Raw genomic sequence first — 22,514 nt, 5'->3', positions numbered from 1 at the left:
CCCATAAAAGTCGTCTTCAATTTCTCCATTAAACTTGATCATCTGCAATTCGTACATGATATATTGCTAGGTACCCAGACATCACACGATACGCTTTTACAGACGAGAGCCGTGGATGACCTTGACGTCGACGGCGAGCTCGCGGCCGTTGTCGTTAAGGACAAGGACGCGAACGCTGCCGCGGCCGGACTCGAAGGCGTTGTTCAGGCGGGACCAGAGGTTAGACTGGTCAATGACAGGCAGGCCCTGCTTGACATCGCCGGTCTCGGTCATGGCGGTGACGTGGCCGTCAGCAAGGTCGAGAACGCGGTACTGCTTGAAGACGGGGCCGAGCATGGTCTGGACGACGACGCTGGGGGCGGGGTTGGCGATGAAGGAGGACTCCTCGTGGAGCTGCTTGGTGAAGAGGTCGACACCGAGGTAGCGGTACTGGCCGGTGGCGGCGGAGGTGGAGATCTTGATGACCTGGCAGGGGCGGCCCTGGAGCATCAAGAAGTCACCGAGGCGGATGTGGTGGCAGGGGATGGTGACGGTGTTGGGGAGGAGGGGGGCACCGCCGGCGGCGGGGGGGGGCGACTGGCGGCGGGAAGCGGAGGAGCGGATCTCGGAGACCTCATAGCGGTCGTGGCCTTTATGAGGATGAGCAATCTTGTCAGCCAGCTTGTGCAGGCCTTGGCGGAAAGAGTGATAGTGGCCTGGTGGTGCAAGCACCTTTCAGTGTCGGTCCATATGATATGGGGGGGCGAACTGCGCAACCGAAACACAAACGAGCCAAAGCAAAGCACTGCACTGGGGGTTTGAGTGAGCACTCGGGGGAGGGGTTCATAGCTTACCGTCCTCGTCGTAGTAACCCATCTTGGACTTGTGTTGGGGGCGTGACACGTGAGTGGGCTCGATGGTCTCTTCGGTAACCTTTACGGTTTCCGTGTACTGAGGGCGGGGGCGCTCAGTGTGGGTGTCGACGGTGTATTCGTCGACGTGAGAGTGAGAGTGGTGAGAGTGACCCGAGTGGTGGGAGCGAGCAGGGAAGTGCTCGACGGTGACTTCCTCGCGGTGGTAGGTAGGCTGGAAGCGTTGACGGTACTGGCGCTCGATCTTATCAATCGGGTTTACCAGGTGCTCGTGGTGACGGGTGTCGATCTCAACACGAGTGTCGTTGTGGATGCGAGTGTCGTGGAACTCTTGAACAGTGTGCTGGACAGGAGGAGGGGCAGGGCTGGATGGGAAGAAAAGAAGAGAGAGGTCAGTTGATGTTTTGATGGGGGAGCTTGATGGGGAAGCTTTTTCGCTCCGGTTGTCATATTTGATGTGACAAGTGGTTACTTGGCCAACTAGGGACTAGGGGCCGGGGAGGAGGCGTCCAGGGTCCATGACTGGCGGCTCGTAACGGGCAAGGAAATTTGGCGGAATACCGGGGCTCGAGCTGAGGCGGTCCCGAGGCCGGGGGGGTAGGGGGGGGGGGAGAGAAGCGAGGCGTGAGAGACAAGTTGCCAAGGGGAGGCGGGGGGAAGGAGGAGAGAAGGCGGTGACGCGTGTGGGTTTGTGCTGTGTTGTTTGGGGTTGCATGGGAAGGGGGGGGGGCTGGGCTGGATGAATCGGTCGATGCCGTATGCCGTGCCACGCCGTCGCCGTTGCTGCCCATTGAGAGCTCAGCTCACAAGTGACGGGACACACAGACATCTGACAATTCCCGGCCAGAGATGGATGGATGGATAGAAGGACAGAGAGAGGAAATGGCTAGACATACCGGTACTCCTCACGGTAGTGGTGGGACTCGTGGTGGACACCGGGACGGTGGTAATGTTCTTCGATACGGACCTCTTCTTCGCTGAAGCGCTGTTCTTTCCGGGGAGGAAGAGGGAGCTGCTGTTCGGCGGTGGTGGCAGTGAAGGAAGAGTATTGACCTTCCCGTCCGGGCTTTTGAGGCTTCTTCTCGGGGAGTTTGATCTCAAGCTCTTCGTGAGTCTGAGTGACTGTTTGGGTCTGGGTTTGTGTCTCGCTCTCCTTGTAGGTGGAGGGAAAGACGCTAAAGGGGACGGGGATGCGAGCTTCAAAATCCAGATTGGCGGCCTTGAGGGCGCAGAGAGGAGAATCTTCTAAGCGTTCCTGGTACGAGGAAGGCAAAGAAGAGTATCCTCTTGCTTCGTTTTCCTAAAAAAACAAAGGGGAAGGGAAAGGTGGAAGAAGCCGGTCGTTGAACTGACGCGCGCTTCTTGTGCTTTTCTCTTCTCTTTTGGATTTGGAGGAAAGGGGGTGTGCCGTCAAGAGGTTTGCGAGTTGGGCAGAAAGGGCGGTTGAAGCTTTGAAGATGGATGGGGAGGAGGGAAGAAGGAGGGAGAAGAGGGTCGGTCAAGATGTGCGATGCGGATTGGGTTTTGAAGACGGGGGGGTTGGGGGAGGAGACCACTGATGGTTGGATGGAGCAGCAGGTGAGCAGCAGCAAGATGCAGAAGACGAGGGTTGCGAGGGTTGCCGGGGCGAGGGGGTGAATGTTGTGTGTGTTGTGACTTGGAACTACTATTGTTCGGAACGCTGTGTCGAGGTGGGGACTGGAACTGGGATCGTGGATGGATGGACGGCTACGAGTGGATGCGGAGGAGTGGATTGGATTGGACTGGGCTGGATTGGGAGACCTTGTTTTGTCTTGACTGGACTGGAGATACGGATATCAAGATGGGAGAATCTGTCTCGTCTCGGTGGGTGCCAACGATGGATGGTGTGCGACGGGAGGGGAGTGTACGAGGTCGGAGGTGAGAGATGCCTGCCAAAACATATGAAAGAGGTCAGTGGTTCGAGCTAGAGAAACCGACAAAAACGAGCGTGTGTTGTGTGGGAATGTTTACATTGGCTCGCCGACTGCAGCAGTTGTGGATGTTCCATTGTTTATTCCGTCCTGAAGAGGATTGGTCTGGGGATGGGAGGGTGGAGATTGGACATGGGGGAGAGGGAAGCTCTGCAGCTCGAAGCTTTGACGCCGTGGGAAACCTTGCGAACCTTGGGCGGCGGGAGCGACGAAAGCCTTGCATCTAAGGTCTCCAGGAGCTTTCTAAGTCAGGCACCATTTCTTTCTGGCGCGGCAGGTACAGCTTTCCCGTCCCCATCCCGATGCAACCTGGCTGTCTGGGGGGGGGGGCCTGTACTGGGCTGGATTGGCGGTACGTACCCCTCTCACCTCTTCTCCTCTCTCACACTGCCTCGACACACTGAGCTCTTCCACTCCTCCGACTGAGTACGGTGCCTGACCGCAGCAATTGACAGCCCGACGACCCTCGATACGTTGCCAATTGACTCAATGGCTTTGACGCAACAGACGCCCAGCTACGTCGGCCGCCCTCCCCCTACCCGGCTGTCTCCCAAGCCATGCAAGCTGTCAGCTCCGCGGGAGGCGTGCCGACGGGCTGCCCTGAGGTAGAGCTTCTAGTGTGGTGTACCAATTCCTTAGCGCCTCAAAAGTGTGCGGCGTGCCGGGCAAGGCCGGCCGCCATCGCAACTCCAGCTCTCAAGCCCAGCCCGATTGCGCAAGTTCCGACGGTGGGCCGTTCGTTGTTCAGCATTAATTGACCACGGCCCTGGGGAACTGATGGACCGACCGCCCGACCTCCTTCGTCCTCGGCTGTTTCTGTCTGGGTTCTTCCCTTGAGCCAAGATTGCAGGTGCTGTGGTCGATCGGCAACAGACAAACTCCCATTGTCCTCGCCGGGCTGGCCCTGACACGACGCGGAACGAAAAAGAGGACGAAACTGGGACTTTGGGCCAAAAATAGGGGCCCCCGGATTCTCCCAGCCAGCCAGAACCTGCAAATTTCCTGGCCCACGACCTCGCCCATTCAGATGCTTTGATGGGCGCCACAAGCTCTAGCTTCCGCCAATCAATGGGCTGTCACTTGTCGACAGCTCGAACATGAGGCGCGAAGGAGAGACACTAACGAGACGGCCACGGACTGGTGTCTCTTGCTGCAGCGCTGACGGCTGTCGCGGATTGAGCACTGCACTGGACTGCATCGATCGCTTGTAACCCTACGGGATACGCTTTGTGCGAGTCGCATCTCGCCTGTCATACTCGGCACCTTGTTGACACGCCCGTTACAACAAATAAACACGACCTGGGTGGCTGGGTACGATGATGATCTTCGTCTCGCCCATGGCCCAAGTGCCCGCTATCGACTGTCTGCATGGTCCGGATAGCCTGATCGTAGCAGCCTGGAACCCCAATTGGCCAGTCTTGGAGCTTCCCCAACCACCTTCAGCTTCCATCGCCCTCCCGACCCTTTTGCAGCCAGGGGTTTCAGGCCAGCGGTTGCTGGTGAGGCCTCGGCAATAACCAGCAATTGACCACTTCCTCACACCAATACGGGGATCGAATAATGGGTCGTTTACGTCGTGGAATCCCTCCATTGGACTGTCGGTCTACAAACGCCGCACAACTTATGCAAGTCGATGGTCGCACATGCAAAATGAGGCTGGCTGGCGGCTTGCTTTTTCTAGAGAGAGTAGGAGACCAGCGACGTGGCCAAGGCAAAGCACCCCTGCCTTTACCTCACGGATCCCGCCCGCAGCGCCCAAGTGGGGGCCCTCGTCAAACCATCGACGGAGCTCGTCAGTCGTTGGATTTTCCATATCCCCTGGGACCCATCCAGAGTCGTGGAGCAACGTCTCCGACCCAGATTTGCTCTCTCTCTCTCTCTCTCTCTCTCTGAGAACAACCTTGGACGAGGAGAGGTTGGAGTTGTTGATAACTGCCAGCCTCCCAGGCCTGGATCATGTCGATTGTACCTTGGTTTCTCTCGACGCCTTTCAACGGCACCAGACCAGACGAACCGGCCGGGACGCACGGGAGTTCCATTGGAAGCGTCAGGTTGCCTTGACAACGAAATGACCCCGGCTCGCGCTCTAACCGCATATGGAAACCACCTTTTCGGCTTTGGACGATATCGCCCTCCGTCGCCGGCGGGATCGCCGGCGGGATCGCTGAAAGAGATGAGAATCTGGTTGTATTGTCGGATCACATGAAGGCCTCTGTGGCCCTCACATTCCTTGTTGCTTGTTGCTGTCAGTACAACTAGCACGATTTGCAATTTACAGCGAGGGCGGTTTCGAATTCGAAGGAGAAAAAGGAAGACCAGGGATCCATCCCACTACAATTGGAAACGAGACGCAGGCTTATGGAAATGCCAGGTCAACAGCGGACAGTCGCATATGCGAATGCTTGCCTCATTGATGACTATTGACTTTTGTTTCTCCCTGTGCAGTTAATCCAATCGGGTCAATCCGAGGCAAAGAGGAAGATCTGTGTTTGACCGCTGAAACATCATTATGAGCTTGAGGACTGATGGCGAAACTCCATTTCAGATTTCCTTAGGCTTAGCTGGAAAGGTTGAAGGTCTGTCGGCTAGCGGGAACAGTTGACAACATGCCAACTGTAATCGACTTGATGGTGAGGCAGCTGCCATTTATTGTGACATAACATTCAAGGTGGCGTGGGACATGCTTTTACTACTCAACTATTAGACGTAATGCTTGACCTATTCGCCATATCGCAATTAGCTCTGGAAATCGTTTTAGATGAATGCCGATGAGCTTATATAAGACCATAGCTGATAGTTTGGTAACGTCTTCCTTTGATTCAATGCCGGCTGTAGGAGCTAACTTGGCGGTCAGCGTTATTTAGAGGAATGATACTTGACAGGATCATTCGATTGTCGTCTTTGTTTGACTATCAGTCAGTAGTGTAACGCCTTAGAAACCATGGCCGAGTGGCCCGGCCCGAGACTCTTAAATGTCTTTTTCTTTGACTTGCTGTCAGTCGTGTCGGTGGCGCCTAAAGCTTACCCAAGCATCGATGGTCTTTGATGGAGCTTGAAATGTGGCGCCAGAAGTTCGGTGTGCGTCATCGCGAAAAACCCAAAGCTGAGAGAGTAGCCAGCATTGTATGGTTTCCTACCCATCAATTGAGTTGCCATATAGATAAATAAACACCCAAAAACCTCTACGTTCAACAGAAACTTAAAACATATGCCCACTTACCATCGACAGTTTGCTGGAGGGAACAGGTTCGACCACAAAGAATCGCGCACGTGACGTCATCGTGGCGCACCCACATTTCCAAAGCTCCTCAGCCACGACTGCCCCGCGATTATTCATTCGCACCACAGATTCTGCCCCTCAGTCGATTCACCTCTATAACGAAAGCCGCCGCGAAAGAACTGGCGCAGACCTACAACTGATACATAGCTTCTTTGATACTGTTCAAGCAAGCCACACAAGCAGTCATGAAGCAACGGTTCTCTTCCATCGACGTCAAGGTCATCGCCCATGAGCTCCAAGAGAGCCTCACCACCTTGCGACTGGCCAATGTCTACGACCTCTCCTCCAAGATCCTGCTTCTCAAGTTTGCGAAACCAGACAATAAGAAGCAGCTCATCATCGACTCTGGCTTCCGATGCCACCTTACAGACTTTACGCGCACGACAGCCGCAGCTCCCTCGGCCTTTGTCGCACGACTGCGCAAGTTTCTGAAGACGAGACGCTTGACGTCAGTTAAGCAGATTGGAACAGACAGAATCCTAGAGTTTCAGTTCAGCGACGGGCAGTACCGACTCTTTCTCGAGTTCTTTGCTGTGAGAAATACCTATGCCGAACATGCCGGGACACCTTACTGACCTCCTGCCTGCGCAGAGCGGAAACGTCATTCTGACTGATGCCGACCTTAAAATCCTAACACTATTGCGAAACGTTCCTGAAGGCGAAGGCCAGGAACCCCAAAGAGTCGGCCTGAGCTACTCTCTCGACAACCGACAAAACTACAATGGCGTTCCGGACTTGACCAAGGAGAGAGTGAAGGCTGCGCTGGAATCGTCGGTCAAGAAGAGCTCGGCAGCTGCGACGGCAGGCAAGAAAATCAAGGTGAAGCCAGGAGACGAGCTGCGACGCAGCTTGGCGACGACAATTACCGAACTGCCTCCGATTCTGGTGGACCATTCGTTCCAGATCACCGGTTTCGACGGCAAGAAGAAGCCCGCTGAGATCCTTGAAGACGACTCTCTGTTAGATGCGCTCTTGAAGGCTTTGACCCAGGCACGAAGCATTGTGGAGGAAGCGACTAGCTCTACGACAGCCAAGGGATACATCTTTGCGAAATACCGGTCGAAGCCCGATGCTGCGCCTGAGACCGCGCCATCAGCCGAGACCGAGGAGACAAAAAGATCGGATCTTCTCTACGAAGATTTTCACCCCTTCCTACCCAAAAAATTCGCCGACGACCCCACCGTCAAGGTTCTCGAGTTTGATGGTTACAACAAGACCGTGGACGAGTTCTTCTCCTCGCTGGAGGGCCAAAAGCTCGAATCGAAACTGACGGAACGAGAAGCAGCGGCGCGGAGGAAGCTCGATGCCGCTCGATCGGACCAAGAGAAGAGAATCGAAGGTCTCCGCGGCGCGCAATCCATCAACGTGCAAAAGGCCACAGCCATCGAAGCAAATGTGGAGCGCGTTCAGGAGGCGATGGACGCCGTTAACGGCCTCCTTCAGCAGGGCATGGACTGGGTCGACATCAGCAAGCTCATCGAGCGCGAGCAGAAACGTCACAACCCAGTTGCGGAAGTAATCAAGCTGCCGCTTAACCTCGCAGAAAACACAATCACTCTGTTGCTGGGCGAGGAGGAAGAGATTGAAGACGACGAATCGAACTACGAGACGGACTCGGACGCCTCTGACAGCGAGGACGAGGACACCGGCAACAAGCAGAAAACAGACAAGCGGCTGGAGATCGACATCAACATCACCTTGTCGCCTTGGGCGAACTCGAGAGGATACCACGAGCAGAAGCGGAGCGCCGCAAAGAAGGAAGAGAAGACCGTCCAGCAGTCCCAGATGGCATTGAAGAACGCCGAACAGAAGATCCAGGCGGAGCTGAAGAAGGGTCTGAAGACGGAGAAGGCTGTTCTGCAGCCTATCCGGAAGCAAATCTGGTTCGAGAAGTTCATCTGGTTCGTCTCATCCGACGGGTACCTGGTTCTGGGTGGCAAGGATGCGCAGCAAAACGAGATGCTGTACAAGCGTTACCTCCGCAAGGGAGATGTCTATGTCCATGCTGACATGCACGGTGCTGCGACTGTCATCATCAAGAACAGCCCAAGCACTCCCGACGCACCGATTCCCCCTTCAACGCTGGCACAGGCTGGCACGCTGGCTGTGTGCAGCTCGAGCGCCTGGGACTCTAAGGCAGGCATGGGCGCCTGGTGGGTAAACGCCGACCAGGTCTCCAAGTCTGCACCTACTGGAGAGTATCTCCCTACGGGAAGTTTCATGGTCCGCGGCCAGAAGAACTTCCTTCCCCCAGCGCAGCTCCTTCTCGGTATCGGCATCATGTTCAAAATTAGCGAAGAGAGCAAGGCCAGACATGTGAAGCACAGGCTGTATGACGGTGCTGACCTTCAAGCTTCGGCGACCGACAAGGGTCCCGAGGAGTCTTCGGCAGATGCCGCCCAGGCGAGAGATGAAGACCCAGATGATGCGTCGGACATCGGCTCCGAAAACGACGAGGATGAAAAGCCTCGAGACAACCCTCTACAGAATCTCGGACAGGACGGACAAGATGATTCGGAGGAGCGTCTCACTTCTGGAGAGTCTCCTGCCGAGGAGATGGACAAGCTCAAGCTTGAAGATGACAAGCCCGTCGAGAACTCTGCCGACGAGGAAGCCAAGCGAGCCGAGGACGACGACGAAGAGGAGGAAGACGAGGACAGCGACCAGGCAGCCACAGGGCAAACATCCACGCCAGCAGAGCCCGCCGGTGCGCCGAGCTCCCAGGCCAGCAATGCAGCAAACGAGAAGCAGCGACCGGCCAAGCGAGGTCAGAAGAGCAAAGCCAAGAAGATCGCCGCCAAGTACAAGGACCAAGACGAAGAAGACAGGGCGGCGGCAGAGGCGCTGTACGGCTCCGCGCGCGGCAAGCACAGGGCCGAAGCGGAGGCACAAAGCAAGGCCGAACGAGAAGCACAGCTGGCCTTCCAAAAGGAACGTCGTCGGGCGCAGCACGAGCGGCAACAAAAGGAGACGGCCGAGCACGAGGAGATTCGCCGCCTGATGAACGAAGAGGGCGTCGAGGTGCTCGACTCGGAAGAGCTGGGTAAGATGACGCTTCTCGACTCGCTCGTCGGCACGCCGCTCCCTGGCGACGAGATCCTCGAGGCGATCCCCGTGTGCGCGCCGTGGAACGCTATGGGTAAATTCAAGTACAAGGCCAAGCTGCAGCCTGGCGCGGTGAAAAAGGGCAAGGCGGTCAAGGAGGTGTTTGAGAGGTGGAAGTCGGACTCGTCTAGGAAGGGCGCGCTCGACGAGCGCTCACAGGACAAGGAGAAGATGTGGCCCAGGGAGGTTGAGCTGATCAAGGGTTTGAAGGCTGAAGAGTCCATCAACGTCGTGCCGGTCGGAAAGGTGCGGGTCATGATGGCAGGTGGAAGTGCTGGTGCTGGTGGCGCGAAGGGGCAGCAGGGCAAAGGCGGACGTGGCGGCCGCGGGTCCAAGAAGAAATAAGGATGCATTGGGGAGCAGGAAGCAGTCTGAAGCGATGGATTCTAGGGATGCATTGTATCTATGGAGCGTAACGTTCTAGGCACAACATTGGCGAATGCATGAGCGGGTACCTCAACACACTCTCTGGTCCATGTGCATCTTTTCCGCCGGCGTACCATCCCTCTATGCTCTAATACTTCCTCTTTGCAATCTCGAGAGCCTTCAACACGTCCAGCTTCTGGTTTTCCGAGGTCCACTCAAGGACGACCTCCCCGCACCGGTCCGCGCGCACCTCCTCCTCCGTAGCCCAGACGAACGCCTCGTGCTCCTCGGGGTCGATGACGACCTGCACGTCGCCATCCGCCGCGGTCTCGACCTCGACGAGGTAGGTGTACTTGCGCCACGCGTCGCGGCCCTTGGAAACTTTGTGCGAGTCCTTCCCCGTGGCGAGGCCGGCTTCTGCAACGGCTCCTTCGCTGGCCGCCGCCCTTGCGGTTGTGACGCCCGCCGTCGCGGTCTCTACGATCCCCACCCCGCCATTGGGCAGCCCCCAAGCCTGGTCGCCCGGCACCGCCGTCGCGATGACGCCCGCCCCGGCCCCGTCCCACTGGTAGCTCCCGACCAGGGCCGCGAACCTCTTGGCGCGCAGGCCGGTTTCCTCCCACAGCTCGCGGGCGGCGGCGGCGAAGGAGTCGCTGTCGACGGACTCCGCTGCGCCGCCGGGGAGTTCCCAGCGGTGGGGGAGGGCCTTTTCCTGGGCGGAGCGTTGGACAAGGAGGATCCTGGGCGGGTTGTTGGGAGATGGTGACGGGGGGGTGGAGAGGACGGCGGCGCCAACGCAGAGGCGGTGGGTGTGGTGGACTTCCCGGGCGGCGGCTGGGTTGTAGGGGTGGAAGCGCAGGGTGTAGGGGAGGAGGGCGGGGGCTGTTGTGTAGGACAGGGGAGGCGACGGCGGTGCGGGCGGCATTTTGGTGAGGTTCGCGCTGAGGGGTCCGGATGTTGGGGTGGTGTGGTGTAGTGTAGTCTGAGGAAATAATCCAGGATGAGATGTGAAGTTTGTTTGGTTGCGTGCGAAGCGTTGGCTTTGTAGAGGGCTGGTGCCTGTTCTGGTGGCTTGAGGCTTGCCTGCCTGGTGTCGGGTGTCGGGTGCCTGGAGGTCGAATGTCAGACTCGGCGGGGATGGGACCGCTTCCGAAAACTGGGGCGGGAACGCGGGGGACGTCGGGGATTTGCGGGGTGAGTCACTCGCCGATGTGGACCCAGGTTCTCGGAGCCAGTGCGGGGACGGCCTGTTTCGGCGGGACTCTAGAGCGCCTCGAAGCAAGGGGCCGATTTCGTACGGTAACTTTTTTTGGTACATGATACGTGCTCTTTATCTTGAATTGAAGACATCTTGAGCCGAAAGGTAACCGATGGAACTTACTTGATAAGCGAAAGACTGGACAAGTTTACATACTCTGACTTTGAACTTCAATGTGTTCTAAGCAAGCCTTTCTACCATTCTGTTTACGCCAAGTAAAAGCCACTAACTGATATACGTCCACAATTAGCAGGCTTTGGCGTAAACCATACCAACGCGAGCTCTTGTTATTGCTCCGCTCCAGTCTCGTGTTGAATCCCGCCCTCATCCTCTTGTCCGCCGGCGTCACAAGCCTGGTCATGAACGTCGCCCACCGTCTCGTGCTTACGCTTGTACCTGTAGAAAACCTGATACTCGCATCTTGTCGCAAGCGTGTGAACTGAGAGACTCTCAACCTCGTCCGTATACCTATACTTGTAGTCATGCTCGCCGTCGTACGTGTACACGGTCTCACGCTCGAATTTTCCGTTTTCTTTGAGCTCGAAGACATACCCGCAGTCGTCTTTGTAGATGTATAGATGGTCGGGCGCGTCCTCGTCCTCGTCATCTGTTTCATTGATAGTTTTCTCGCCATCCATACTCTCAGTGACTTCTATGCCATCTTCATCGTCTACATCCTCATTGTCGTCGTCGTCCTCCTCCTCCTCCTCCTCCTCCTCCTCATCGTCATCATCATCATCGTCGCCGTCTTCATCATCGTCATCGTTCTCCTCTTCATCTGTGTCGTCATCGTCCTCATCGCTCCCATCATCTTCATCATCGCTGTCCTCCTCGTCTCCATATTCTTCCGGATATACCCACATGTGCATCTGCTCAACTAACCAAACTACAATTTCGTATCGAAACACGTAGTGTAGGCCCAAGAAACAAACCTTAAATAGCAATTGGCGGAGTGAGTCAGGAAGACAGTTCAAGAACTCAATGCCATTCTGAGTGCACCAGCATTGAAGATTGCCCGCCGCGTCCGAGACCAGCTTAAAGACTATGTTGACTGACAACTGTACCAGTAGCCCCCAAATGAGGAAGCGAACCCTGTACATCCAAACTCTGAAGGTTGTAAGCTCGGTTTCGACGAGTTCGTCCACTTCCTCCATCACTCGAGACTGATAACCGTCGAAGGCGAAGTCAAGCTCGCGAACGAGGAGGGTCAGGGCTGCGTAGTGACTACATGTCGTGTACAATGAGACCGGCTGGGTGGGCTTGCAAATGAATGCAGAGTCCCTTTCAGCAATAAATTGCCACTTACGCATCCCGCGGTACTCGTAAAGCCTGTCAGCCACAACGCAGATGAAGGACGTAAGAACGCCCCATGCCACGATGTAGTGGTCTTCCGGAATCAGTCGTTTCGGCGACCGCCAGAAGTGCAGTGGGAAGACGATGAAGATGAGAGCTAGTTCCATGACGAAAACATGGCTCGAATACACTATTGCGTCCACAAACTTCTTGTAAACTTCGAATTCTCCAAAAGTAATGAGGTAGAGGACGCCAAACAGCCAGCGATTCTTCATCATGCTGTAGTCCCCTAACAAAACCAAAAACACCGTCTTGAGGAATGCATCGTGAAAACAAAAGCGTTCGAAGATGCGAATGTAGATACATGCTTTGAGGAATGTCCTCATGTCGTGCCAGATGTTTTGCAGCCATGCCGGATGGCGACCGAGGTTATGTTTCCTGGCATTAGGGAGGTCGTCCATTGGAAAGCGGAAGTTGTAAGTTAGGTGGTTTTGGATGAATGTGAAATGTCGATAGTAAAATTAGGAGACTTCTGGTCGTCTAGCAGTTGTGTCTGATAGCTGATAGTTTCTTATACTGAGAAGACACGATTCCACCACTTACTTGAACATAATGATTCCGTTTCTCCGAAGCCATTGTGTGAGTTGTAAAGGAGATATGTTGCGTCGGCCCATGTGCAAGGAATAGTTACGCATACCCACAGTATTTGCGAAGTTTGAACTCGCGAATCGTGGTTTTGCCCAACTCTGTTCGTTGTGAAAAATATGAGCCTTTGGTATAACTGCAACACATTTGATAGAGGAGGAAGAATAATGATGACAATACAAGATTGAACGATATTATCCATGGTATCATTTAAATTGGAAAGTACTCAAATATTCAACCTTGTTTGTCAATACTTCCCGGGAACATTAGAAAGGCCTGCAGTGCGCTTAAAGAGTGATGTCCGTTCTTGGACGTAGACCGCATTCTATATGACTAAGCCCGATCTGCAGGTTCAACCTCCTTTCCTTCCGCTTCAACATTGTGTCTTCCCAACTTCGTTTCTCCACTACACTTGCTCGAAGCCTCCGGGTCACATTTTCATTTTCCGTCCAAGCTGTGCAAATGAAGCTTGGAAAGGAGCGGTAACTGAAGTTTCTTCTTCAAACCGCTTAGAGCAAGGCTTCCCACCGACTCGGGACCTCGGCTGGAAGCTAGTCGACGCTAACGCCCGAATGGGCGGAGCACCGGTTGACGGCCTCGAAAGTCGAATGAAGGGATTAATTTAGCTTGTATGATGAAGCAGTGATTCGAATGAGCTAGGCGGGGTTTCTTCCGGCAATGCCGCACCTGCAAAAGAGGCCATCGGTGGCGACTCCCACTTGTAATAGTCTTGCCCAGGAGCGTTGCGAATTGAAGTGAGGAGAATTGCGCTGAATTATTGTCACCATCCTGTAAAGTAGTCAGTATTCAGCATCGCATGAACATCTCTGCCGGTTGTCGTTGCTATGATTGTCTTAGAAATGGGGACACTGTACCGAGAAGTTGGTTATATGTAGCTTCTCGAACAGACAAGACACGTGAGCTGCCGCTCACAGACGGTACCGAGGCAGCGGAACCCGTCGCGAGTTCGCGACGATCAAACTCCAAGGGTGTCCGCCTCGTGATTGTCCCTGCAGTGACCGTGGGGAACCTTACAATATACCCCACTACAAAAGATTGAGAGTGCTCTAGTCAAGGAGGTGTCTTTGGCTTGACACCGTGTGCCGAACAGCCGTCAAAGGGTTTGGACAACAGTCAAATGAACCTAGATCATCATCGATTACTGACTGGTGCATTCGACGGACACGCCGCAAAGGAGAAAGCGAGAAAACAGATGCTCTTTCAGTCATGAGCTATCCAATATTCCCAGAACTGTGTACCCGACCCCGGTTGAGGCTATTTACAAGCTAAAATCCTGCACAGCTTAGCTCGTAACGCTTTCGCTAGTGATTGGCCGCCACCCAAGCCAGCACCAGAGACCAGCCGGACGACCACATGGTGGCTTACCCCTGGCTAAATCTGCTTCGGGCGCCTCCATCAATGCCTTGCCCGCTTTCCAGTCGCTGAGACATCGACATCCAAACGAACTCGGTCGAGTTTCCCGAATCGATGTTGGTCAAATCCATATTTGGACTGCAGTTCATGATGCACGGCTGGCTGTACCTTAGCCTAAGCCACCTGAGCGCCTTTGGGCTGGACCGCTCCAAAAGCAACCTGATAGAGAGGCGTTGTCTCCTCGTATGATCAAAGATAGACGGGATACGTTGATAGCGGCAGACTGGCTGAGAACCTATAACAACTCTAACAACCATGGGCCTACTTAAGCTGCCAAGACTCCGGGCCCAGATCACTAAAAGAATAATTGTTTTTCTGATTCCTCAGTCTGTCGCCGGCTCTTTTTGCGATCTTCGCAAGTCCATTCTTTCTTCACTTGAGTTGCCTGTATCAAATCATGGGCCCAAAAGCCCCTTTTTTGTGCCAGTTGGGCACCGCTGTTCTGCTGGCCCTACAGGTCCAGCGTGTGGCATCCATTCCTTTCAATGGCCAAGCCCGACAGGTCTCAAGGCCTGCTATCAGCGGATACACATATGAAGGATGGTAAGATACGGCTTACTAACATTTATTGAGTAAGCTTGCTGACGCTGTTTAGCTATGTTGAGCCCAACAATGGCCGTGCTCTTGAGGTCGTCAAGGCCGACGATTTGATGACTTTGGAGATGTGTGCTGAGATTTGCTCTACTTCGGCCAAGAAGACTTACTTTGGTGTTGAGTACGGAAAGGAGTGTTGGTATGAATAGGAGGATCGCCTCAATGCTGGACTTACTGACACTGTATAGGTGTGGAAGCGCTCTCGCTCCTGGCACAACCATTGCAGCCGATGATTCCGAGTGTTCGTTCACGTGCCCTGGAAACTCGGTGGAGACCTGTGGCGCGGGTTTTAGACTCAGTCTCTATAAGAACGATGACATCGCCGCCGGGCCCGTGGTTTCAGCCAAGTCCACAGTTGGGAATTATGTGCACCAGGGCTGCTACAGCGATCTCGTCCAAGGCCAGCGAGCACTGTCCAGGACAAGCGCTGGTGATGCCATGACCCCGGAGAGCTGTGCTGCTTTCTGTGGGAGCGATACTTACATGGCGCTCGAATACGGTTCGTCAGACTTCTGTGCATCTTGACGGAGCGCCTCACTGATAAAGACAATAGCCAGGGAGTGTTGGTGTGGCATTGACTTGGACGGGAACAGCCAGCGCGTTGCGGACCAGACTGACTGCAACATGCCATGTGCAGGAGACTCCACCAGCCTCTGCGGTGGTCCGGCACGCATCAACCTGTACAAGCTAGATCAGGTGGTTGTGGCTTCCACCACGAGCTCTGCCCCGATCAGTACTGCTACCGACCGAGTTGGCAAATACCTGTCTCAAGGGTGCTGGACGGATGAGAACGCCGACGGCCGCACGCTGTCGACGCTCTATGCTGACGATGACATGACCATTAACAAGTGTGCCTCATGGGCTGCCTCCAACGGATTTCAGCATTTTGGCACCGAGTACTCGCGCGAATGCTGGGGTGGCAACACGCTGAATCCGAAGTCTGGTGCTGCAGACTCCGCGACTTGTAGCATGAAATGCTCGGGCAACACGAACGAGGTGTGCGGAGGTCCCAATCGGTTGAGTCTCTACAGCTATAGCCCGGCGCCTTCATCGACGTCGTCCGAAGTCGTTGTGACTTCGTCGTCCTCTTCGGCTTCGTTTTCGGATGACGCCGTCTCGACAACGTCGTCCTCGTCTGATGTTATCGCCTTGACCTCTTCCTCTATCTCACCGTCTGTTGCAAGCCCATCGGAATCATCCGGAGATCTCCCTTCCGGGCCATCAAGTATCCCATTGAGAGGAGCGTCTGTGGAAAACGCGCAGGTTGAAGACATCGACGGCAAGACTGTCATGTGAGTTGAATCGACTTTGACCTTCATTGAGATGCTAATGTGTCTATAGCGTCATGTCCCCGTCGGCTGGCGGTGAAGCCAAAGCTGACCTTCCTGTCACCCCTCCGGCTGATATCCAGGCCGGTGACCAGTTTCAGGTACAGGTTACCTACAAAACCGAGGACGCCACTGTCCTGAAGCGCGCCGCCCTCACTGAGTGCACCCTGACCATGTACCTCGGACCGACTCTCATTTACCAGAACAAGATCTGGACCACGGACGGTAGCTACACGACGGTGACCAGCATGCCCACAGGACCCAGCGGAGTGACGACCTTGATCATCGTTCAGTTCTGTCCTACCACTTCTATCCCTATCGTCATCGCCGACATCAACGTAGTTGTCGCCCCGGTATCGTCTGCGAGCTCAAATGCGCCTCAGCCAACCGCTATCAGCGCCAGCACGTTTGTCCCAGCCCCGGCAGCTACACCGGCAGGCACCACTTCCAACACCATCCCGACGCCGACCTCTGTTGCAGCCACGACTGCAACTTCTGCGGTCAGTTCAGCTTCATCTGCTCCCTCAGTGCTTCCAACCTTGATAAGCAATACCGCTCCGTCCGTCACTGTGGCGCCGGTCGGACCTTCTCAGCATCACCGTACGACGCAGCTCTCTGCACTTTCGGACGAGGGCCCAACTGCATCCTCTCAGGTGCGCCCGTAGCGACGTCCGGCCTCCTTGCTGTCGCCACTGGCATCCCGCCTCTTCAGAGCAGCCAGAGCTACGAGGTCCAGTACAAGCAATGTGCGCAGGCGTGTACGCAGGTCGGCTGCACAAGCTATGCCCTCGATCGACCGGCCACTGGAGATTGGATTTGCTATCTCTACAGCGGTAACGTGCGCGATTATGCTGTCCAGTACGATGGGACATACAGACAAGTTGTTTGGTTTGCCAGCGAGTGCTACAACTGCACGCTGCAAGCCTCTTCGACTCCTATTTTTGCACCCACAACGAGCACGAGCGTGCCTTCGAGCACCCCCTTGACTTCTACCAGCGCGAGCTCGACAAAGAGCGTTCATCCCGGCATAACCCCTCCTCCAGGAGTACCGACACTCGCAATGCCGACTACGGTCACAGAGACCAGCTGCCCCTTTCCGACAGCAGCCCAGTGGTACACAGCCGGCTGTACCCTTTCCGGCGCCCCCTTGCAGACCTCTGGGCTCGTCGCCCTGGCCACCGGCATCCCCGCAACCCCCTCCGGAGCCGTTACCAATGCCCCGTTCGAGCATGCCTACCAGGCCTGCGCGCAGATGTGCGCGACCATGACGAACTGTTACAGTTGGGCCCTCGACCGAGGCACGTGGCCCAGTGACTACTCCGACTGGACGTGCTACTTCTACTCCGCTGGCGCTAGGATCATGGCGCCGCAGAACCAGGGCCAGAGCTGGATCGTCTGGATGGACAAGATGTGCTACGACTGCAAGACCCCATCGGCCGCACTTCCTTCGTCAACGTCCTCCGCCGCGCCGGTCATCACTCCCACCCCCACACCGACCATCGCTGCTACGTCTGTCCCTGCATTGACAACGACGAGACCGCCGCAAGAGCCCTATGCCTTCGCTGCGCCGACCTACACCTCCGGCGTCTGCGCCACAAAATCCAACCCGGCGAACCAAGCACCCTGCGCCATCTCCGGCTGGCCCACCCCGGCATCCATGTCCGGCCTCCTCGCCATCGCGACCGGAGTCCCGCCGAACCCCTCCGGAAGCTTCAACTTCGAGCAGCCGTTCCAAGTGTGTGCCAAGGCCTGCGCTGCCGTCGACGGCTGCACCGTCTGGGCTGTCGACCGAGGGAACTGGCCCACGGATATGTCGACATGGTCATGTCTGATGTACAACTTCAACGGCCGGAACTATCTCCTCAATACCAGTCCCAACTCGGCTTCTAGTAAATACGCGTGGTCCGACAGCAACTGCTACAACTGCACGCTCAACCAGCAGGCAATCCTCAGCTCTTCCAGCAGCACCATCACCGTCATCAGCAGCAGCAGCAGCTCGCCAACCTCAGTCTCCGCTCCCATCTCCGCCTCGTCGAACCAGCTCACGACTTCCGCCCCAGCAGCCACGATCACGACCTTTTCCGCCCCTCCCCTCGTCACAACCTGCAACCGCCCCACCGCGGCGCAGTGGTACACAAACGGCTGCACAATGTCCGGCATAGCAACAGCAACCACCTCGCTGCTCGCCGTCGCGACGGGGATCGCCCCCAACGCCGCGGAAGACTTCAACTTTGAGCCCGCCTACCAGCGCTGCGCGAGCATCTGCGCCGGCATCACGGGGTGTCAGGGGTACGCCCTGGACCGGACCAACACCACGAGCTGGAACTGCAACTTCCACAACATGGCGATCCAGCCGTACCTCAGAACGCAGTCGTTCACGAGCGACAACCGCGCGGTGGTGTGGATGAGCATGCTCTGCTACGACTGCCCCGTTCCCGGGCCGTGGCCCCCCGTTGTCTCTTCGTCCGCGTCGTCGACGGTAGTGACCTCGACGACCCCAGGGCCCACGGAGACAGGCGTGCCGGCGCCCTCGAACACGACCACCTCAACCTCAGCCACGGTCTCCATCCAGGGCTACCCCGAAACCACGTCCCCCGCAACGAAATCCTCCGTCCCGTCCACCTGCACGCGCGCGGCCTTCCCGCCCCCAACCGCAGCCTGCGCTGTCAAAGGGTTCCGCCAGCCCGCAGGCCAAGTCAAGGAGACGAAAGTCTACACGCAGGCAGACTGCGCCGCGTACTGTGTCGCCCAAGGGGCGGTCTGCAAGAGCTACGCTTGGATCCCGACGTCCGGCTGGTGCGGCGTCTACTCGCTTGATATCTGGACGGCCATCGGCGACGACGCGGTCGCGGGACGGGCGTACAAGGATTATGTCATGGACGAGCCCGGCTGTTTTAGTTGTCCTGATGGCGTGGCGGTGAAGTATTTGCCCGCGTAGGTGGGATTGTACAAGCAGCGGCAAGGTCTTTCACTATGGGGGACTACTAGTTATTGGGGACGCACTACAGATGGGTCGTCATATACCTTGTCAGCTAGAGGGCTTGTGAAATTTCGTTGTTCGAATCCCCACGAGCAGAAATATGAAGATCCAAATACAACTTGTTCATACTATCTGAAGAACAAGTCGGGCTAGGTTTGTGAAGTAGACAGGCTCACCCAGATGTGCCGTTTGTATCCTTGTCCTTGTCCTTGTGACGCGAAACATCGGACATCGCAGCCTCTGCGAGACTGAACCCTTCCTTGTTCTTCGCAAACTCGGAATCTAACCGACTCTCGACCAGTTGCACCAGGGTACAGACATGCGGATAGTGTGAGTATGGTATGGCCCAATCAGGGGAGCTGAAGCCACGCACGGTAGCCTCCACAGCGCTTACCCTGTGACCCATATACGGCTCACTTAGGCCCAGCAAGTTTTGTTCATACATTGTCTTGTCCAGAGCCCCCAAAAGCATACAAGAACATGCAGGACCGCATCCCGCCAAGCTCTTACGTAGGGATGCTCGCATATCATCGAGAGCGTTCGTAATGAAGCCGACGGCATCTTGTCTACGCCAATCAATGAGATCTGCCAAAGTTAGCCCCCACCCTGCGAAAACACTTACACGATACTCACTGATCAAAATTGGCGGAATCGGCAGGTCCATTGTCGGTATTGGGCCCTGGCTCTCCAGGACTGCTGTCTTGGTGACCTGTGGGAAAATGTCGTCTCGTTGAAATATGTGTGTAATGAGGATCCATAACACCAGCTCCCTACTGCACTCCGAAGGGAGCTGGTCCTTTAGCGCATCAATCCAAATGGAACAGATGACTTCCATGGCTTCGTGGCAGTCATAGTAGTCGACGAGGACGGCAATCTTGGCCAGCATCTCGCAGTCGACGCGTCGAGGAACACTCCTCATTCGCCCATGGATGACTTGCATCATGATGAGCAGTGCGTCGGGGTCCCAGTCAGATGCTTCCAGGTGATAGCGTTTATCGATGGGATGAGGTGTAGCCTCCTTCCAAGTCCCATTGAGTTTGGCGTTGAAGTAGCGCGAAGCTAAGATCAAGTGCCGGGATGAAAGGAGAAATTTGATTCCAGTTTCTTCGTCGGGAATGGCGGCGTCATGGGCAGTTCGTACGCCTTCACCTGAACCAGGTTCAGTGGAGGGACATTCTGGTGCAGGGATGTAGGGGTCGGGGATATCTTCAATCGGCCCCGGGATAGGTTCTGAACCCGAGAACAGCAACGAAATGCCGTTTGCCTTCTTCTTGCCTTTCTTCTTTGCCTTCTTGCTCTCCTTGATCCCCTTCTTGATCTCCTCTTCAATCTCCTCCTTGATCTCTTCCTTGATCTCCTCTCTGCTCTCCTCCTCACTCTCTTTGTTATTTGTGCCCTTTAATTCCCAATCATAGCCCTTCCAAACCGCAAAGGGCGCGTTGGGGTTGCGGAGGACGAGCACGACATCGCCTCCCGGGTCGACAGTGTGCAAGATCTCGTCAATCATGGCGGCATGAGGTGATGAAGGGAATGCTGTCTGCTGCGAGCAGGTTTCGCCTTGACCTGAAGGCCCCTTTTTATACACACCAGGATATGCATGTACGCAGGCAGCCTTCTTTGCGCGTTGGTACGTCCGGCGGCTAAGACAACAGCAATACGTGTAGGAGGGCGGGGGATGCATAGAGTTGCAGGAGTTGGTTGGCCTCCCACGTAGCCGAGGCCAATCAACGACAACGCATCTGTTTGCTGTTCGTGTTGGTTGGGCGGGTTTAAGATTTGGGCCCCGAAAGGCAGCAAGCGTATGGGAAAAAAGACAGCGGCAAGGATATCTGGTAGAGTGACGTGGAAAAGAAGGTGTCTCTGCTAGTACTCACCGCGCGGCAACATGCTGCCTTCTTGCATCTCGTACACTCAACTTGCCCGTCTGCAACGGCCGCGTCCCCAGAACCTAAAAATTCCTTTTCGGAGGTAGTCTGATTGCCCCTGTGCAGTTGGCAACCTTTGACAGGCGCGTTTCGCTGATCGGTAAGTGCCACCTTGGCCGTCTTGTGGTGGTGTATCGTACAAAAACCTCGCGAAATCAAAAGCCGGGTTCGACCTCAAGGCAAGGACGAATGATGATGCCGGACGTGCCATGCGTTTATCGAGGGCCAATAAACCACTGATTCGTGACTTGTCCGCAGCAGGTGCTTTCCTCCCAGGCAAGTCGGGAGCCCCGGTGATATCCCTACCCGCAGGAAACTCAGCAAGCCCTCGGGGTTACTATCACAGCAAGATGGATAAGGTGTGAGTGGAAGGCCTCCAGATGGAACAACAGGGTAACGGGGCCGTGAAGGCGCGGCCAGGCCGGCGGGCAGGCTCCTCGGAGGGAGTGGGTCTTTCGGGGTAAGAACCCTCCAGTAGGCGGGGCCATGTACCAGAGAGGTCCGACCCGTCACCACCACGGATTCCACGAGACAGTGCTAAAGTGCATGCCATGTGGGGTGGGGTTCCCCACGAATCCTTCAACAAGAGCCGTCCCGAGCTCCAAGCTCCACCCTTCATTCCATACGCAGGCGCCTCCAGATTGTCTAGCTAATTGTAATGGGATATGACACGTGCCACAAGAGCTCATGGGCGACCAGAAACAGGGAGAGCACACGGTACTATCCATGCAGGAACCGTAGGCTTGGAGGTAAAGTTGTTTAGAAGCCTTCGTCGAAAGAGCGGTGCCGAATTCATGCGGGGTCGCAGAAGTCTTCCGTCTTGACGCGAGCGAGAGCAGAAGGATTCTACGAACAAGGCGTCGAAGAGTGAGCTGGTCAAGAAAAGGTTCGTCTGGATGTTCCAGAGCCATGCGCCAAAGCTCGCGGCGCGTCAAGTGTCCGAGCAGCGAGCTCCGCGGGTCGTCATGACGCTTCGAGCTGTCGCAGTTTCGCCAAGTTTTGGTTGGTGCGTCGCGACCAAGCGCAAGCTGATGGTACTTAACGCCATCTGCGAGTGCACTGCGTTGAGTCGAAGCTTGTGACAGTGATTTTTCATACACACCCAAGGAAACCCGCATCGCCTGCCCACTAGGATTCAATCCTGAGAAGGACGGCACACGGAACCAAATGAACTGGTCGCCTCGGCCAGCCTACGGATCGCTGCAAGGCCGCAATGGCAGGGTCGACCAAGTCTTTGGGAGGCATTTCGGTAGTGGATGACCAGGGGGGTAACACCTTGGCGGTATCTTATGGAGGAGCCCCAGGGACACGGAGTAGAGGGGGGGCTTGTGGACAATACAAACGCCGCTGTTGGCATCAGCCCTGAGACACCGTCCGCGAGCGGATACGAGCTACACGCGCCCCCTGCGGCGCAAGGGAATAATGGCATCCCTCGACAGGCCTGGAACTGGAAAAAGCAAAGTGTGGCACCTGTCGATCAACCCGACTTCTCGCAAGACGAGC

At 55.8% G+C, this 22,514-nt stretch overlaps 6 protein-coding genes across 6 annotated transcripts; 2 read left to right on the top strand and 4 right to left on the bottom strand.

Moving 5' to 3' along the window:
• Nucleotides 1-96: 96 nt before the first annotated feature.
• ColSpa_11415 (WSC domain-containing protein 2) lies at nucleotides 97-1,371 on the bottom strand (the record flags this gene model as incomplete). The annotated part of the gene is made up of 3 exons (XM_049277627.1): nucleotides 97-695; nucleotides 834-1,216; nucleotides 1,340-1,371. The coding sequence occupies 3 exons, from the start codon at nucleotides 1,369-1,371 to the stop codon at nucleotides 97-99; spliced, it is 1,014 nt and encodes a 337-aa protein (XP_049133584.1).
• Nucleotides 1,372-6,268: 4,897 nt separating this feature from the next.
• On the top strand, nucleotides 6,269-9,533 carry ColSpa_11414 (ribosome-associated complex subunit SSZ1; the record flags this gene model as incomplete). Its single annotated transcript, XM_049277626.1, has 2 exons — nucleotides 6,269-6,616; nucleotides 6,675-9,533. The coding sequence occupies 2 exons, from the start codon at nucleotides 6,269-6,271 to the stop codon at nucleotides 9,531-9,533; spliced, it is 3,207 nt and encodes a 1,068-aa protein (XP_049133583.1).
• Nucleotides 9,534-9,702: 169 nt separating this feature from the next.
• On the bottom strand, nucleotides 9,703-10,479 carry ColSpa_11413 (uncharacterized protein; the record flags this gene model as incomplete). Its single annotated transcript, XM_049277625.1, has 1 exon — nucleotides 9,703-10,479. One exon carries the CDS (start codon nucleotides 10,477-10,479, stop codon nucleotides 9,703-9,705), a length of 777 nt encoding a protein of 258 aa, XP_049133582.1.
• Nucleotides 10,480-12,036: 1,557 nt separating this feature from the next.
• On the bottom strand, nucleotides 12,037-12,383 carry ColSpa_11412 (uncharacterized protein; the record flags this gene model as incomplete). The annotated part of the gene is made up of 2 exons (XM_049277624.1): nucleotides 12,037-12,062; nucleotides 12,119-12,383. The coding sequence occupies 2 exons, from the start codon at nucleotides 12,381-12,383 to the stop codon at nucleotides 12,037-12,039; spliced, it is 291 nt and encodes a 96-aa protein (XP_049133581.1).
• Nucleotides 12,384-14,581: 2,198 nt separating this feature from the next.
• Nucleotides 14,582-15,303, top strand: ColSpa_11411 (WSC domain-containing protein; the record flags this gene model as incomplete). Its single annotated transcript, XM_049277623.1, has 3 exons — nucleotides 14,582-14,727; nucleotides 14,780-14,917; nucleotides 14,967-15,303. The coding sequence occupies 3 exons, from the start codon at nucleotides 14,582-14,584 to the stop codon at nucleotides 15,301-15,303; spliced, it is 621 nt and encodes a 206-aa protein (XP_049133580.1).
• A 3,955-nt stretch (nucleotides 15,304-19,258) lies between these two features.
• ColSpa_11410 (uncharacterized protein) lies at nucleotides 19,259-20,593 on the bottom strand (the record flags this gene model as incomplete). Its single annotated transcript, XM_049277622.1, has 2 exons — nucleotides 19,259-19,671; nucleotides 19,720-20,593. The coding sequence occupies 2 exons, from the start codon at nucleotides 20,591-20,593 to the stop codon at nucleotides 19,259-19,261; spliced, it is 1,287 nt and encodes a 428-aa protein (XP_049133579.1).
• Nucleotides 20,594-22,514: the final 1,921 nt, after the last annotated feature.

This window comes from Colletotrichum spaethianum (genome assembly GCF_022836535.1).
Source record: "Colletotrichum spaethianum MAFF 239500 DNA, contig46, whole genome shotgun sequence".
NCBI lineage: Eukaryota > Fungi > Ascomycota > Sordariomycetes > Glomerellales > Glomerellaceae > Colletotrichum > Colletotrichum spaethianum.
This window is presented reverse-complemented; position numbering and strand designations above follow the sequence as displayed.